This window comes from Neofelis nebulosa, chromosome 15 (assembly GCF_028018385.1).
Source record: "Neofelis nebulosa isolate mNeoNeb1 chromosome 15, mNeoNeb1.pri, whole genome shotgun sequence".
Classification (NCBI taxonomy): Eukaryota; Metazoa; Chordata; class Mammalia; order Carnivora; family Felidae; genus Neofelis; species Neofelis nebulosa.
The window spans coordinates 75,108,564-75,124,619 of NC_080796.1; the positions used below are offsets into that span (position 1 = coordinate 75,108,564).

At 62.9% G+C, this 16,056-nt stretch overlaps 1 protein-coding gene across 1 annotated transcript; it reads right to left on the bottom strand.

Annotated features, from left to right (window-relative positions):
- Positions 1 to 5,923: 5,923 nt before the first annotated feature.
- Positions 5,924 to 13,599, bottom strand: CHRNB2 (cholinergic receptor nicotinic beta 2 subunit). The gene is made up of 6 exons (XM_058700605.1): positions 13,062 to 13,599; positions 11,721 to 11,866; positions 11,477 to 11,521; positions 10,927 to 11,036; positions 9,279 to 10,176; positions 5,924 to 6,202 (listed from the first exon to the last, which is right to left on the bottom strand). Exons 1-6 carry the CDS (start codon positions 13,123 to 13,125, stop codon positions 6,032 to 6,034), a joined length of 1,434 nt encoding a protein of 477 aa, XP_058556588.1. The 5' UTR covers positions 13,126 to 13,599; the 3' UTR covers positions 5,924 to 6,031.
- Positions 13,600 to 16,056: the final 2,457 nt, after the last annotated feature.

The window sequence follows — 16,056 nt, forward strand, 5'->3', positions numbered from 1 at the left end:
GGGATTTGTCCTGCCAGCAGGGGACAGCAGGGCCACAGACCCCAGCCCACTGGTGGGAGAAGTCCTCCGAAACTGGTCCTCCCCGCTCAGATAATCAGGACTTAGAACAAGGGCACAATGTCACGTTGGGTCAGATCACTGTACCGCCCGCGTGTTTCTCGTGACCGTGACGCCAGTGAAAGTTGACGAAGTCGTGGGTAAACGAAGAGTTTTTAAAAATGTCATAAGTGTTGATTCTTAACTGCGACAGATAACCTGTAATTGCACAGATTTAAAAGTCAGACTTAATTTTCCATTTATCCAAGTGCTTTTGTCTGCGAGGTAGCTTCAGGAGGGCCGGTCACAGGCCTGAGGTCTCCTTGCCCGTTAGGGACCCTTTAGAGGCTGACACTCGACAGCAGTTGTCGATGAAACAGCAGCTCGTCCTAAAGCCCCGTGAGGCGGGACCCCGTCCGCACCTCCAGCCAGCGTTGACCTCCCGTGGTCCCAGCCTCCGTCTCCCCGGAGTCCAGCTCTGGGCCTGAGTCAGCCGGACGCGCTCCACACCTGTGCCCGGGCCCTGCCCCTCCCAGACCCGAGCCCGCCTCCGGGTGGTGGCCGTGTGTGTCCGAGAATGCCCCACGCCAGCGCCCCGAGGAGCCTGTCCCCCGCCCCCCGCCCCCCCCCACACTACTGCCGAGGCGGCCCCGTCTGCCCCCACCTCTTCAGCAGTAGATACGCCCCCCTTCACACTTCTGTTCTTGTGGCTACTGTTTCCTCTGTGCTTTTGACCAAAAACTGACCAAAATAAAAAAAAAAACCCAAGTTTTTAAAGCATACTGAAGATGTCTTTGTGGAACAGCCAAGTGTCCCGAGGAACCGGTAGGGAAACGGTGCCCGTCCCCGGGCGGAGGCGCCTCGGCACCTGCGGCCCCCGCTCCACCTTGGGTGTTAGGACCCCAGCTCTGACCCAGCTGCCTCCTCTTTAACTGGCAGCACGCGGCCCCTCAGAACCCCAGCCCCGCGCCCCGAGGTCAGAGGCGCCGTCGCAAACTTGTCGCCTTCGGTTTCTGCTGTAGGAAGAGGTTTCTGCCGGAGATGCTGCTGTGCGGGGACGTGCCCCCCCCCCACCGCGCCCCTGCACCCCCGCCCGCCCCCACAAGGCTGGACAGGGCAGAGCTCCCTCCTGCCCTGGTCTACTTTCTTGTCCGGTGTTTGTTTTTAGTAACCAGGACGCCCTCTTCCTTTTTTTTTAAATGATCTTTGTAGTTGGTTCGTCCGGACCATGGCTGTTGTGCCCCCTCCGGTTATCACTTGTGAAACGTGTCACCGCTGAAGCTATTTCCTGTACTCACGTGGAGAGGCTCTGTGGGTTTGGGTCCTGGTGTGACCCCAGGCGCTGGGTGGGAAGAGCCCAAGCTCAGGCTTGGTGTGGCCGTGGCTGCGGTTCTGCTCTTATGTGTCCCTTGGTAACAGTGACTCACGTTATACATTCCTCAGAAATAAAAAAGGAGACTCTGAATTGTTAGAAAGCATGCGGCCGTGGCTTCCTGGTGGGGGGGCCTGGGGACGGAAGGAGCTGTGGTCCTGGGGAGGGACTGGGGACAGAGGGGCTGTGGTCTTGGGGGTGGGGGGACTGGGGACAGACGGAGCTGTGGTCCGGGGGGGGGGGGGGGAGAGGGGGAGGGACTGGGGACAGAGGGGCCTGTGGTCTTGGGGGTGGGGGGGACAGACGGAGCTGTGGTCCTGGGGGGGGGGAGGGGGAGGGACTGGGGACAGAGGGGCCTGTGGTCTTGGGGGTGGGGGGACTGGGGACAGACGGAGCTGTGGTCCTGGGGTTCGGGGCTGGGGCCCACCCCCACACGCCCTTCCTCACGAGCCCACCCGAACGGACAGGATGCCCCCCGGCCCAGAGCAGGGACACTCTTGGAGATGACCGCCCTGCCCCCACAGGGCACCCGCCCCCAGCTGCTGCTCCGTCTGGCCCCCAGGGCCCGCAGGGAAGCGCATACTTGGAGCAAAGTTCCAGGAGACCCGTCGTGGCTTCCCCTGCTTTACGTGTGGAAGGCACTGGACTGTTCCTTCCACTTGAGTTTCCAAGAGGACTCACCCCTGTCCACGTGGTAATTTAGTCCACGGTCCTGTACCAGATCCAGCCGAAGTACCTGATGGGGAGGCTGAGTCCCAGCGAAGCCTCCTTCCCCGTCCACTATGCAGATGGGACAGTTGAGGCCGGGAGGGCCAGTGACGTGTCCAGGAGCACATTAGGGACCACAGTTCTGCATGGCTGTCACTCGTGGTCCGTGAGACCCCGAGCTGAGTCAGCTGGACAGGTTTCCAAAGACCTCGAAGGGGAACATCTGCCCCACCCGGAACCGACCAGGAGCCCGTCAGGCGGCTCCTGGTCCCACGCGGAGGGCAGGGTATCCTTCACACCTGGTGCAGGTGCCGGGCGCGTGTGCGGAGGGAACGAGATGGCCCCCACCCCCACACCAAGTGGGCTGGGAAGCAGGGCCGCCCACGGGGGACCCACAGGTGTCCTCGGCTCGTCTCAGGTGCGGGAGGCCCACAGTTGAACGCCACTTCTGGGTTGGGCCCACGGCAGAGGGGGCTCACGCAGGCCGCAGCTGTGAGGGGACCTGTGAGACGTGGCCAGCCTGCCTCCGGCCCTTCTTTGAAAGGGACCCTCCCCCCAGAGCTCCCTCCCCCCCCCCCCCCCCCCCCCCGGAGCTAGTTCTGGGCTCCGTGACTCGGGGCCCAGCCGCTTGGCCGCTTCCTTTCCGTCCGATGGGTGTCCGCGTAGGGCACAGAGCAGTACTGGAATTACGGCTGCTTCCCAGTGTCGTACCATCTGTCACGCCTCACGAGCCGTTCCTCCAGCAGGTCCCGGGTCCCCGAATTTGCCAACCCCGGCCCCCAAACGCGAGACAGACAAGACAGCTTTGGAAACCTCTTTCTTTACGAGAACGTGAAGTTCCTGGTGCGTCTGGCCGGGAGTTGGCTAGGACCGGTGCAAATACTCCAGGAGCACAGACGAGGGAGACCGAGGCCAGTGCGGGGGCAGGGGGCGCAGGGAGGGTGGGTGGGCGGGAGTCGCAGCGACACCTAGACCCACAGTCCCTTAGGAGCCGCGTGACAGCCAGCCGGGCCGCTGGGCCACACACCGAAGGTGCCGCTTCACGCTCCGGCCTGGGCGGGTGACGGGCAGGTGACGGCAGCCCACGCACCGGGGAGCAGCCGGCTGAGAGCCGGAGTCCGCTCCGGCCAGGGGCCGGGTCCACCGACGCCCTAGCCTTCCCCCAGCCGCCCCCCACCGTCCCTCCGCCTCTCCGAGGCGGCTTCTGTGTCGGCGGGAGCCCCCTGCCTGCAGGCCGTCCGGGAACAAGGGCCTGGGGCTGGAGGAGGCAGGAGTCGAGCCCCCAGATCCTGCCTCTGCCCTCCCTGCACAGCCCTCGTCTGCGGAGAAGGCCCGTCAGGCGGCCGCCGATAGACTGCTCGCCTCCTGCCGCAGCGCCGGCCATCAAAAGCAGAGTCGGACAGCGTGACTGGCACACGGCCTGTGGCCCCGCCGTCCCCGGGAGAGACGGGCCAGTCACTGCCTCGGCGCCCCCTGACGGCACAAGGGAAGAGGAGGGGCTGTGCCTGTCCCCAGTTCCCAGCACCCGAGGGCTCAAACCCTGCTGCCCTCCCCTCCCCCCAACGGCAGGGGCCCCAAAGGGCGGCGCCCAGACATGGGGAAATGGCACCGCCCCAAGGGCCCAGCCCGGTGACCCCGTCGTACGCAGCCGTCTGTCTTTCCGCGCTCCAGCCCTCAACCAGCTCTGCCCTCCCCGTTTTACAGACGAGAATGAGCAAGGTCACGGCAAACAGCTTTCGGTCTCCAGGCCTTGGTTTCCTCGTGTGTCAGATGCCCACGAAACGCTGGGCAAGCTGCCAACTTAGACCCCTCTAGCGTTTTTGGTGACTTACTTGGACAACAGCCACTCGCAGGAAGCACTTAACGCAAGGCCAGGCGCAGCGGCAGCTGACAGGGCCCTCCGCGTGGCCCAGGCCTTGACGAGGGGCGGGGAGAGCCAGGAGGGAAGGCCTCCGGCGGGCACCCCACCCTCCAGGGGGAGGGCTCTTTCCAGTTGGTGTTCTGGTTCCTGGACTTTCCCAGGACTCTGAGTTTGCCGTGGGTCCAGGCATAATGCAAGCAAGTCTCAACTTGCTGCTCTAGAACGGGGGGGGCGGGGGGGGGCGGGGAGGGGGTCCACGGGGCCAAGACACCCCCCTTAGGAGAGATGAGCCCATTCTGGCAGGCGGGGACGCATGCCGAGGCACACCTGGCCCAACTACTGGCCGGACATCCGCGGCCAGGACAAGCCTAGATTGGCCCAGGGGCTACGAGCTCGCACCCGTGTTGGGAGGAGCTGACCCGGGAGGGAGGCCCGGGTCAGGGCTGGAGCACAGCCCAGGAACAGGACGGCGCTTTGCAGAAAGCACTCCAGAGAGAGGCATGGCCGTCAGACCCACCGAGCATGCCCCGCAATGTTCTCCAGTCCCCAGCTCCCCAGTCCCCGCCCTGCTTCAGGGGACTTGCTTTGCTCAAGGAAGAGACACGGGGTAAGGGAGGGTCTGCGAGGGAGGCTTTCAGGACAGTCAGGTGAGGCCAGCGTCCCAGCTCTGCCTGCCCCCTGACCGCACGTTCGCGAAGCCTCTGCTTCGTGCCAGGGACCGACTGGGCTTCTTGGAGAACCTCCCTTCCTCCTCGGCCCCCCCCCCCCCCCGAAGAGGCAGTCCCGCCCCCATGGTAGAGATGGGGGCTCCGAGGCCCCGCAGGGCAAACAGACTTGTTCCCGCGGCTGAGCGAGCAGGTGGTGGGCCAAGACAAGAATCCACACTGAGCCGGTCTGGCCCCGTGGCCTGTGCCGTGTGCGCCCCCACCCGTTGGCACTGCCCCCGCCTCTGCCGTGCCTGCCGAAGCGGGAGGCCGGCTGGGCTGCGGAGGACAGCACGGCGTGCCGGCCGGCCCTTTGGCTACGCGGGGCGGACTGACCCCTCCGGGGCACCGAGGACGGGCTGGGACCGCAAATCGGAGCCACTCACGTGGCAGGGAGGGGGGCAGGAGGCCCATCGGAGGCCTGCTGACTGGGCTGAGAGGCCAGGGGGTCCCCAGCTGGTCGCTGGGAGCAGGGAGCGGACACGGCCTCCGGGGGCCCGGGGACAGAGGCAAAGACCGCGCCGCGTGAGGAGCCGGAGGCGGCAACGCGACGCGCCTCACCCCAGCTCGGGTCTGGCCGGCGGGGGAGGGCTGGGGCGGCGCCACCGCTTCCTGCCCGGCGCCCTCTGCGGAGGGCACGGAGGCTGGGTCAGCTTAAAGCCGACAGCTTTGGTTTCCTGACTCAAACGCCCGGTCAGTTCAGGGGGCCAGAAGCAGGCGGCGAGCTCGCACTGCGCACCCTCAGAACTCAGAGGCTCCCCCGATACCCAGCCTTGCCCCCCACACCCTGGCCTGAGCAAGGAAGGGGTGCAGAGGGAGCTGGGGCTCCGGGGCCCCTTAGGAGCGGAGGGCTGTGGGGCTGGGCTGGAGGCCCCCCCCCCCCAGGAATCCGACCACAGCGCCAGGTGAGCCCCCAGGCAGACGCCCCCGCCCAGCTGCTGTCCACCCATCGGGCCACACTCAGGCCCGCCCCCGGCCCCTCCCTCCCTGCGCCCGAAAGGCCGGGTGGCACTCCATCAGGCCGGCCGGAGTCGGCCCCACCCTGCCACCCTGCCCCGACCCGGCCCCTCCCCTGCCACTCCTCCCTCGGCGTGGAAGGCCCACATCCCCATTCTCCCTCCTCAGCCTTCCTGCGCCACCAGCCTGCCTGGCCGGTGCAAGGGGACGGGCCGGCCGCCGTGTGCCACAGGTGCTGGGGAGGGGCCCGGGGGGGGGGGGGGGCGGGAAAGAATGGATCTGCGGCAGCCTCCCCCCCCCCCTCCGCCCCCGCCCCCAGCTCACTTGTCCCACCTCCGCCCCAACTACTGGCAACAGAGGGCACGGGCGAAGGAGCGCGGGCCGGGGAGGGCCTCACTTGGAGCTGGGCGCCGAGCGGTCCGCGTGCAGGAAGGCGGCGGTGGCGAAGTTCTGGAAGAGAGGCTGCAGGAACATGCCAATGGTGCCAGAAACACAGACAAAGACGAAGATCCACAGGAAGAGACGGTCGATCACCATGGCGACGTACTTCCAGTCCTCGCTCACCTGGACGGAGGGGCAGGGGGCCGCGGGGTGAGAGGGAACAGGTATAAGCCGGTCTCACTACACACACACCACCCCTCTCCCTCCATGACCCCAGACTGACGTTTCCAAAGTTGCCCTGCTCAGAAGCCTCTAGCGGCCCGTCCGCGCTCGCAAGGGTGCCAGTGACATCCGAAGGGCACCGCCGTCCGCCGCCTTGCGAGCCACACTCACCGAAGCCCAAGTCGTGCTCTCAAGGCTCTGTGCCTCGAGCCTCCTTTCTGTCTAGAATCCTGATCTTCCCTTCTCTGCCTGGCGAACTCCTACACATCCTTTCAAGCCCAAATCAGATGTTGCCTCTTGTACGAAGTGCTCTTCCCTGTTACTCCTGCTCAGAGTGAACACCGTCCCCCTGGACACCGTGTGCACATGTCCTCCACGGTATTTTTCCCGCACTGTGTCCCCACTTGGATTTGCATGTCTGCCCCCACCCCCACCCCAGCCAGCGGGGAGGTCCTAAACCGCAAGGACCCTATCTGATCCGTCGTGTAACCCCAGCGTCTGCAACAGAGTGCCAGCGAATGTTGCCTCTGCGGGCCTCGCTCTTCGCGGCGGCGGGGGGAGCCCCATCCCGCAGCACCACCTCCGGCACGGAGGGCGAGGACTGGTCCCCAGATGGGACCAAATCGGTCAGAAAGAGGATAACCCCTGGGTCCGACCGCTGCCACAGGGCCTGCACGAAGGGCCGGGCTCCCCTCAGAGCCGCTCCACCCGGTCTGCGTCGGGGCCTTTGCACCCGCTCCCCCCGGGGGCCTGGGAAGGAGGCAGCTTGAGCACTGGCTCACCTGTCACACCTGTGCCTACTGTGCACCTGGCACCAAGCCCTGGGGTATGACTGGGAGCAAGACAAACACAGGCTGTGGCTGAGGGTGCAGACAGGCGGGACGGGGTGGCTACGCACCGGCCGGCCCTCATAGGAAACAAAGGACAGACACGCCATCTCAGGTGTGATCTGGGACGGCCTCTTTGAGGAAGCGACATTTAAGGTCACGTGATAAGCGGGAAGGACGTGGCTGTGGCAGGAACACAGTGAAGAAAGAAACAATCGGACAGACCCGAACCGGGACCTTCCGCCCGCATCCTCCCAAATGTTGATGCCACGAAAAACAAAGCTGAGAAACTGCTGCAGGTCGAAGAAGAAGAAGCAGGACAACGAAATGCAACTTGAGCTCCTGGGCTGGGGCGGGAAAGTGCTACAGAGGCCATGACTGGGAAAACTGGGGACATCTTAATATGGGCTTCATAGCAGATTAGGACATTATATTAACTCTAAATTTCCTGAACTTGATCACGGAACCTGGTTGTGCGAGACGGTATCTCTGGTCTCAGGACAGACACCCCGAAGTACTTGGGATAAAGGGTCACGATGTCTGCGACTTACTCTCAAACAGGAGAGCAAAGATTGATACTAGTAATAGACTTTTAAAAACACTTTCTTATTAAGTAGGCTCCACACCCAACCTGGAGCTTGAATTCACGACCCTGAGAGCAAGAGCAGCATGAGCTACAGACGTCCCAGTAAAAAGAAAGGGCATTCCAGGCGGAGAGAGGTGTGCAAAGGTCCTGAGGTAGCACAGAGCTTAGCTTGCTTAGGCTGCTCAGACAGATGACCCAAGGACCCAAGCCAGGGAGACAAGGTACCACGTAAGGAGATATCGTGCATCTGGATGGAGCAGCTGACTGAGGGAGACACCTAGGAGACCCTGCCCTGGGCCAGGCCTCCAGCCAGGGCAATAGAGTACAGATGCCGAGAAGGATTTTGGAGTCTGTGCTCACGGGACAGGATGTGTGCTGATTTGGATGCGGGGGGGGGGGGGGGGGGAGGGGTGCGGGGGGGAGAGGCTTAAGAGAGAAAGAGAGGGGTCAAGGAGCACTGCAGTTTCTGGTCTGAACCACCCGGTGGACGGGACGCCATTTACTAAAAGGTGGGAAGGCTGGAGGTCCGGTATAGACGGAGCACTGGGGCTTGGACGAGGAGAGTCTGAGGCGTCCAAGTAGGCCACTGCGCCCCGGGCACCCAGCGCAGTGCGCGCGCGGCACAGAACGGACTGCGGCAAGGGCGGGGGGACGGGTGGCTGCGCCCCGCACACCCCGCCTGCATCTCCCACGTGGCCTCGACAGCCGAGGCTCCCGCCGCAGGTCCCCGGGCCCGCCCTGCGCCCATCAGGAACGTACCCCGCTCCCTGGCCAAGCCCCGGCTCCCAGAACAGGGCACAGAAACGCCAGGCTCTGAAGCCGCACCTCCCCCCCCCCCCCCCCCGGCCCAGCCCCTCGCGGTAGTGCTGGAGGCGCCCCTCTTCGCCGCCCCCAAACCGGAACGGCTGCATCCCGGCGGAAACCTGGCCCGTCACCATGGCAACCACTGCGGAGCCACAGCCTGGACGCGGCCCGGGTACCGGAAGCCTGACCGCCCAAAGCGGGCGGGGGGAGGGGGAAGGCGCCCGCAGAGCTCTCCCCCCGCGCGGTCTCGCGGCTCACGGAGCAAAGAGCCGGGTGTGCGCAAAGCGCAGGGTGCTCCGGGAAGCCCTCGCCTCCACCGGCCCCTCCTCCAAAACGATTTCTCCGGGTCCGGCCCCCCCCCCCGGGGCCCAAAGGCGCAGATAGGGGTCCGGGACTTGGGACTGTCCTCCCCCCGGAACCTCTTCTCCCCTCCCCCCACCCCCGCCCCGGCCGTCCTCAGTTCTGCCGCGCCCCCCCCCCCCCCCGCCCCGCGCGGTGGGGCGCACGGGCGACTCGTGCCCTTTGTGCCCACAGCTGCGATGGTCACATCACCAACTGGGGCTTGGGGGGCGAGCGGGGGCCACCGGCCGGCCGCCAAGCCGTAAAGGCCCCCAACGCGTCCCGGGTCGTGCGCGCCCCCCCACCCCCACCCCCACCCCGGCCCGGTCCGGTCCGGTCCGGTCCGGTCCGCCTCCCGGAAGCCCACGGAGAAGGCCACGCCCCCCGCACTCCCGGCAGCCTCGGCACCGCCTCCCGGAAGCCCACGGAGAAGGCCACGCCCCCCACGCTCCCGGCAGCCTCGCGCGGCGGCGCCACTCACGCTCTGGTCGTCGTCCTCGCTGCGCACGTGGTCCGCGATGAAGCGCACGCCGTCCACCGCCGCGCGGAGCCCGCAGCCTTGCGCCGGGCCCGTCGGCTCCCCGGGGGCTTCTCGGAAGAGGAGGGCGCCCGCCTCGCGCTCGCGCTGGCGCCGCCGCAGGCGCAGGCGCTGGCGGGCGCAGCGGTGGCGCGGCTGCTGCATGAAGAGCAGCGCGGGCAGCTTCTCCAGGAACACGACCTTGACCCAGGGCGCCATGGTGTGCGTGGTGGGCGAGCGGTGGTGCACGTTGAGCACGCACACGCTGGTGACGATGGAGAAGGTGACCAGCACCATGGTGAACATGAGGTACTTGCCCACCAGCGGCACGTCCAGCGAGGTGGGCGGCACGATCTTGGAGATGAGCAGCAGGAAGACGGTGAGCGCCAGCAGCACGGAGATGCACAGCGTCATCTTCTCGCCGCAGTCGGACGGCAGGTAGAAGACGAGGATGGCCAGCGAGGTGATGAGCACGCAGGGGATGATGAGGTTGATGGTGTAGAAGAGGGGCTTGCGCCGGATGATGAAGTCGTACGTGATGTCCACGTAGGTGGAGTCGTCCGGGTTCTCGTTGCGCCGGCCCGGCAGCGCCACGATGTCCCACTCGCCACTGGGCGTGAAGTCGTCCAGGCTGGCCACGTCACTCTTGAGCACCAAGTCGATCTTGAGCACCAAGTCGATCTCCGTGCGGTCGTAGGTCCACGAGCGGAACTTCATGGTGCAGTTCTGCTGGTCGAAGGGGAAGTGCTTCACCTCGATCTTGCAGGCGCTCTTGTAGATGGCGGGCGGCAGCCAGAAGATGCTGCCGTCGTAGGAGACCACGGCGTTGGAATAGAAGGACACCTCGTACATGCCGTCAGCGCTGCCAGAGGACGCGCACGGTGAGCCCCGGCTCCAGCGCGCCCGCACCCTACCCGTCAGCCCAGCGCCGAGTGCGAGGAAGACTCGGGGTGGGAGACCCAGGTGTGAGGGTAACGGGCCAGGAGCGTACAGAGGTGCGGCAGGGAGTGAGCAAGAAGGGGAATGGGTGAGTTGGTGGTCGGGAGGCCTGTGAGGCCTTTCAGGGGCAGAAGCGGGTGGATGAGGGGGGCTGTCCGCTACTTATCGCGCATCGCGCAAACTGGGTGCTCCACATGAGGGTGGAGAGTAAGGAGTCCCAGGCAATGAGGGGGACAGAGGCAGGTGAGAGCGGGGCATGGACCCACTAGTGATGTGGGATCTTGAACGTCAGCGGGGTTGTCGCAGGAAAGGGGACAGAACCCGGGGAGAAACCGGGACCGCCAGGCTCTTTGATCCTGAACGGTGTTCCAGGGAAGCGTATTCTGGAATCAGCGAAGGCGCTGCAGCTGCCAGCCCTTGTTCGTATCCCACCGCGGCTCCAAACGCCAGGGGCTCCTAGTTGGCTGGGAGGGGACTGGCCGTGGCCCAAATCGCCTCGGGGTCCACACCACCCCGCAGTGGTCTGGGCCTGTTTGCGTCGTGACTGTGTCTGTGCCAGTGAGAGGTCCCTTCTCTTCCCAGCATGAGCTGATGTAGTTTCCCCAAGACCCCTTCCCTCCCAGAGCCTCCTGGTCATCTCCACCCGCCTTCCCGTTGCTCCCAGGCCACCTACTTGTTGTATAGGACCACATCCGGCAGCCAGATGTGCTTGGAAGGGAGCCGAACCTTCTTCATGTTGTCGAACTCCTCAGGCTTCCAGGTGAGGCGATAATCTTCCCATTCCTGGGAAAGGGGGAGAGAGCATTGCCAGCCTTGACCTTGGTGGGGCTCAAGGTCAAGGACAGAGACTGGGAGGATGGGGCATCTGGCTTGAGGAGGCTTTTAAAACCCACTCCCTCCTGACAGTGACTTCTCTGCCCAGCCAATGTGGCTCATAAAATACGTCCTCATTTAATTTGCACATCTAAGCCAAGATACTAGAATCTACGTTTTACAAATAAAATGGATCTCGCAGATCTTAACATGTTCAAAGTCACAGAGCTGGTGAGTGGAAGAACCAAGATTCAGATCAGTTATTTAGGAATCCAAAGTCTATACCGTTCCGCCTTTCTTGAGGAGATTAAAAGAGGAAAAAGCGCATACAAAAAAAGGTTGGTGGGGGGGGGAGCGGGTAGGAGGAAAGAGGAGACGGGGGATGTGGGCCGGGCAGGAAGAGCACTAACCTGGGTCAGCCAGACATTGGTGGTCATGATCTGTTCCCGCTCATGCTGCAGAGAAGAGAAGTTGCTGAGAAGGACCCCCAGCTGCTGAGAAGGCCCCCCAGCAGGCAGGCTCACTACAAGCACCCGCGTCCTTCCCATACCTCCCCAAGCCTTGGGAACTCCAGAGGAATAAGCACAAACATGAGCACAATCTTGGCTCTTCAGATTTCAGTGGCTGGGCAGAGAGTTTGGGACCCGTACTCACCACACTAATGAGCTGGGCCAGCGACACCATGAGCTGTACGGTCACCAGCTCAGAGCCATTGGTGGCTGGGCGAATGAGCTTGTTGTACCGGGAAGGATCTAGGAGGTGCTCCACTAGCCGCTCCTCCGTGTCAGTACCCCGGACGCCTGGGCAGGGGAGTGGGGGGCAGGAAGGAAGGAAGTGGGCAAGGGGGGCCCACCTAGCATCCCGCTCTCCCTAGCCAAGTGGGCCAGCCAGGCTGAAACAGCAGCGTCCCGCTGCTCCATCCCTAAGGATACAGCAAAATGCCTAGGTCAGCCCGTGGGGGCCCCTCATGGCGAAGCCGTTCTCTGAGATCACTGACCAGGGAGACCAGGGAGCCCCTGATGTCTCCAGACTAGGAACCCATTCCGCAAGGATTGTGGAGACCTACTCTTCCTGCAGGGTCTCAGACAGTGGTCTCAAAAGACTGGAGATTCATGTTTTCATGGCTTCTCCTGAAAGATCCCTGCACTTCAAGGAGAGTTTGGGATGGTGATGAAAGGGAACGGCTATTTATATCACACCACACGACCTTTCTCCTCAGTCAGTGCCCATCTGCGTGTACAAGTAACATTATGTGCCTCCCCATGTGACTTTGGCTGTGACCCCACCCCACCCCCACCTTCAAAGGCACTGCTGGGTTGGAGAGGATAGCTGGGCTGGGCTGCCTGTGCTGTAGGTCGGACCGTGTGTTCAGTCCCAAATTCCACACGCACGGGAGCCCACCTCCCATGGCATGCAGGCGTGGAAAACATTTAGTTGTGTAACCCCTTCACACCTGCCCCTGCTGCCCCTCCACATACTCTCTTGCAACTCTGCACCCATGTGCCCCACCCCCTCGAGCTCCTTCCTAGCCCTCAGCCTGGCCCAGCGACTTCCCTCGCAAGTCTTCTGTCCAACCCCACAAGAGAGTTGAGAAGTCACTTCTCGCCCCTTCCTGCCTTGCCCCTGCGGAGTGGCCAGACTCAGGAGCCCGACTTGGGGTACAGGAAACGCTGGAGAGCTAAGGGAGGGTGCCGATCCAGCTAGAGTACTTGTGAAAACGTTTCACGAGAAGTCAGGTGGCACCTCAACGGCAGCGTGTGCCCTCCTGACACCCCAGAAATCGCGGGGAGACCCCCCTCCCTCCTTCCTCTCTGGGCCCACGCCCTCCCCACCACCGTGGCCCGCATCTCTTTCGCTTCCTTGCATCGCTTACTCCTTCGGGGACATCCTCCTCCCGTTCAGTCCCCCAGGCGCCCCCCCCCCCCACCGCGGACACCCCCAGCTCTGGGGGTCCCCCTCCCACCCCGGAGCTCGGGAGCCCGAGGCGGTCCTCACCTGCGCGCAGCCCGAGGAGGCCGCAGCCGAGCAGCAGCGCGGCGGGGCCGGAGCGCAGGGCCATGCCGCGGGCGGGGCGCTGTCCGCGGTGCTGAAGCCGCGCGGGCCGGGGCGGCCGGGCTGCGGGAGGGGGCCGGCGGGCGGAGGCTGTTCGGGCCGCTCTCCCCGGGAAGGCGACTGGGACGGAGAGGGGAGGAGTCTCCGCCCCGGAGGCGGAAGCGCCGGAGCCCAGAAAGAAAGGGGGTCCCCAGGTGGGACGTGCTTCTGCCCAGGCCGCGTGTGCGCGGGGCGGAAGCGGGCGGCCCTCTGCCCCCAGCCGCTCTGGAGCCGCTCAGCACCCGGGCACCCAGCGCCGGAACGAGGGGGCGGGATTCGGGAGGAGCTCTTGGCGTTGCCGCCCTCCTTGTTCGCTCTCACCAATCCAAGCGGTCCTGCCTCTCTGGAAGGACGAGGGTTCCGCCGAGCAAAGGCATTTCAGGTCCTCAAAGAGACAGGGGACTCTGGGCTTGCCGTTTTAGAAAAGCGAGTGTGGAAACAGAACCCCGCCCCCCCCCCCCCCCACACCTGTCCCGTTCTCCGCCTCCATAAGCTCCCTCAGAGGCCAACCTCCTGCCCTCCCCCAGGGGGCCTCAGGTGGGCACGCCTAGACCTGGCCCCAAGAGAAGGCAACTTTCAAGAGCGGCCCTTATCAGTTAGTCCTGCCCATTCCCCCCCAGTCCAGTCTTCAGCCTCTGTGTCACAAAGGGGATCTGAGGACCACACCACAGAGGCCAGCCGGAGAAGGAGAGCAACCGTGAGACAGAGAGGGTTCACAACTCAGCGACATCTTTGATAGGAAGAGCCCGGAACGTTTAGTTTCCGAGCCAATAAAGGCTTCCCTTTTTCCTTAGGTGGATTTTTGTCACTTACGACTAACACTTTCCTGACTAGAGCAGCCTTACCGCACATGCAGGCTCCGTCTTACTCCGTCTCTTCTTCAGCCTCATCGAGACCACTATGTGCAGCCCCCGCCCCGACTACAGGTGCGCTCTTGAAGGTCGTGAACATTCTTGAACATTCTCCACCCCACCCCCACCGCATCCTTCACACCTCAGGGCCTTTTGAACAGGGCGTTCCCTTGGCCCTTTTATCAACCACCTTCTGTTTATTTGAACACTTGACAGAAATGTCAGTTCCTCAAGGAAGGAGTATTTGACCGAGGACTAAGCCCAGCGCCCTGCTCTGTGTTTGCAGAGGATGTCCATCCAATGAACGAATCCGTCTAAGGCAGTGGCGGTCTCCGCTGCTGAATCACGAACCAGCACAGCGCCTGCTTCTCATGAGGGCTTGACAAATAGGAAAAGGGCTAGTGCAGGACCAACACCTTCCAGTGTGTAGGGGAAATCCCTTTTTAAAAGTTCAGCTAAGGGGCGCCTGGGTGGCTCAGTAGGTTAAGCGTCCGACTCCAGCTCAGGTCACGATATCACAGCTCGTGAGTTCGAGCCCTGCATCCGGCTCTGTGCCGACAGCCTGGAGCCTGCGTCAGATTCTGTGTCTCCTTCTCTCTGCCCTTCCCCTGCTCGGGCAAGCGCTCTCTCAAAAATAAACATTAAAAAAATCTTTTTTTGAAAAAAGTGGAAGTTCAGCTAAAAGCAACTTATTTGACACGTCCTCAGTCCTGATATTGAAGAGCAAAAGTAAGACAAGTACCAGAAAAGGAGTGGGTGGCCACAGGCCCTCTGATGCACGTGGGAGTGGACACACACACAAACATGTAATGATCTACTAAGAATTAAAAAAATCTTAGAAGGCAAGAGTGGAGAATAAAAGCCTTAAGGAAAAGAAACGTGTGCAGTCACTCCTTTTGGTGAAAGGGTCAAAGGTCGGAAAAAGACCCACCTTCAACAATGTAGATCAACATTTGTTGGGTGTCTACTGTTTTTCAAGGGTTGTATGCGTCCTGAGACCCAACTATGAAGGAGGTCCAGTGCGGTGGCCGCTCTAGCAGGGGCAGGGACATGGTGTTCTGGAGGCACAGAGCAGGAAGGTAACGGTGTCTGAACACATGCAGGAAGTGGAGATAAAACCCAGCACTGAAAGAGGGGAAAGCCAGTAAGCCAGGTTGCCTAAGGGCTCTTCAAAGACCTGAACAGGAGGGACAGGGAGCCGTACGTGCAGATGTCCTCAGTACTTGCCATCTCTCTGTTGGTGGACACGAGGTGGCCGGGGAAGGCCGTGAGTCTTCGCTTATGAACATCACTCTCTGGAGTGGCTGCCTGTCTCTGTGGTGACAGACTAGCGGGTCTCTGCCTGCTCGAAGCCCTCGGTTGCTCCCTGGCACTTTTGGGCCAGTCCAGGCAGCCTGCTCATCTTGGCCTCTGTCTTCTCTTTTCAGATTCCTCGGCTTTTGCTTCAAGTTTCTGCTTTGTTTTTGAGAGACAGAGGACGCACAAGTGAGTGACAAGGGCCGAGGGAGAGGCACAGAGAATCCCTAGCAGGTTCCATGCCATCGGCGCAGAGCCCAACACAGGGCTTGACCCCACAACCCTGGGATCACGATCTGAGCCGAAATCGAGAGGCGGACACGCAACCGACCGAACCGCCCAAGCGCCCTGTATTTTTACTTTCTAAGTAAGAGACGGAATGCTTCACAGCCTCGTGTGCCATCCCTGCCCAGGGCTGTGTTAATCTTCTCTGCATCACTCCGGTGCTAGCGCACGTCCGACAGGAGCAGTACTTCCAGCTCGGCAAGGAGTCCTGAGCACAAGCACCCAGTGGCCGAGGAGAGCCAGAGCGCCCTCCCCCTCGTGTCTCCCTCGCACACTCCTTCCGCGTCCACCGGAGAGCCAGGCATTCAGGGAGAGAGGACAGGTCCAGAAAGCCACGCAGGGAGATGGGCAGACGTGGGCGATGAGTCAGCCCCGAGGCAAAACAGACCAGGCAAGGCTCTGGTGAGACACTCCCATTGCCTCTGAGGGCAAGGAACCCTTTTCTCTTTTTTTTTTTTTTTTTTCAA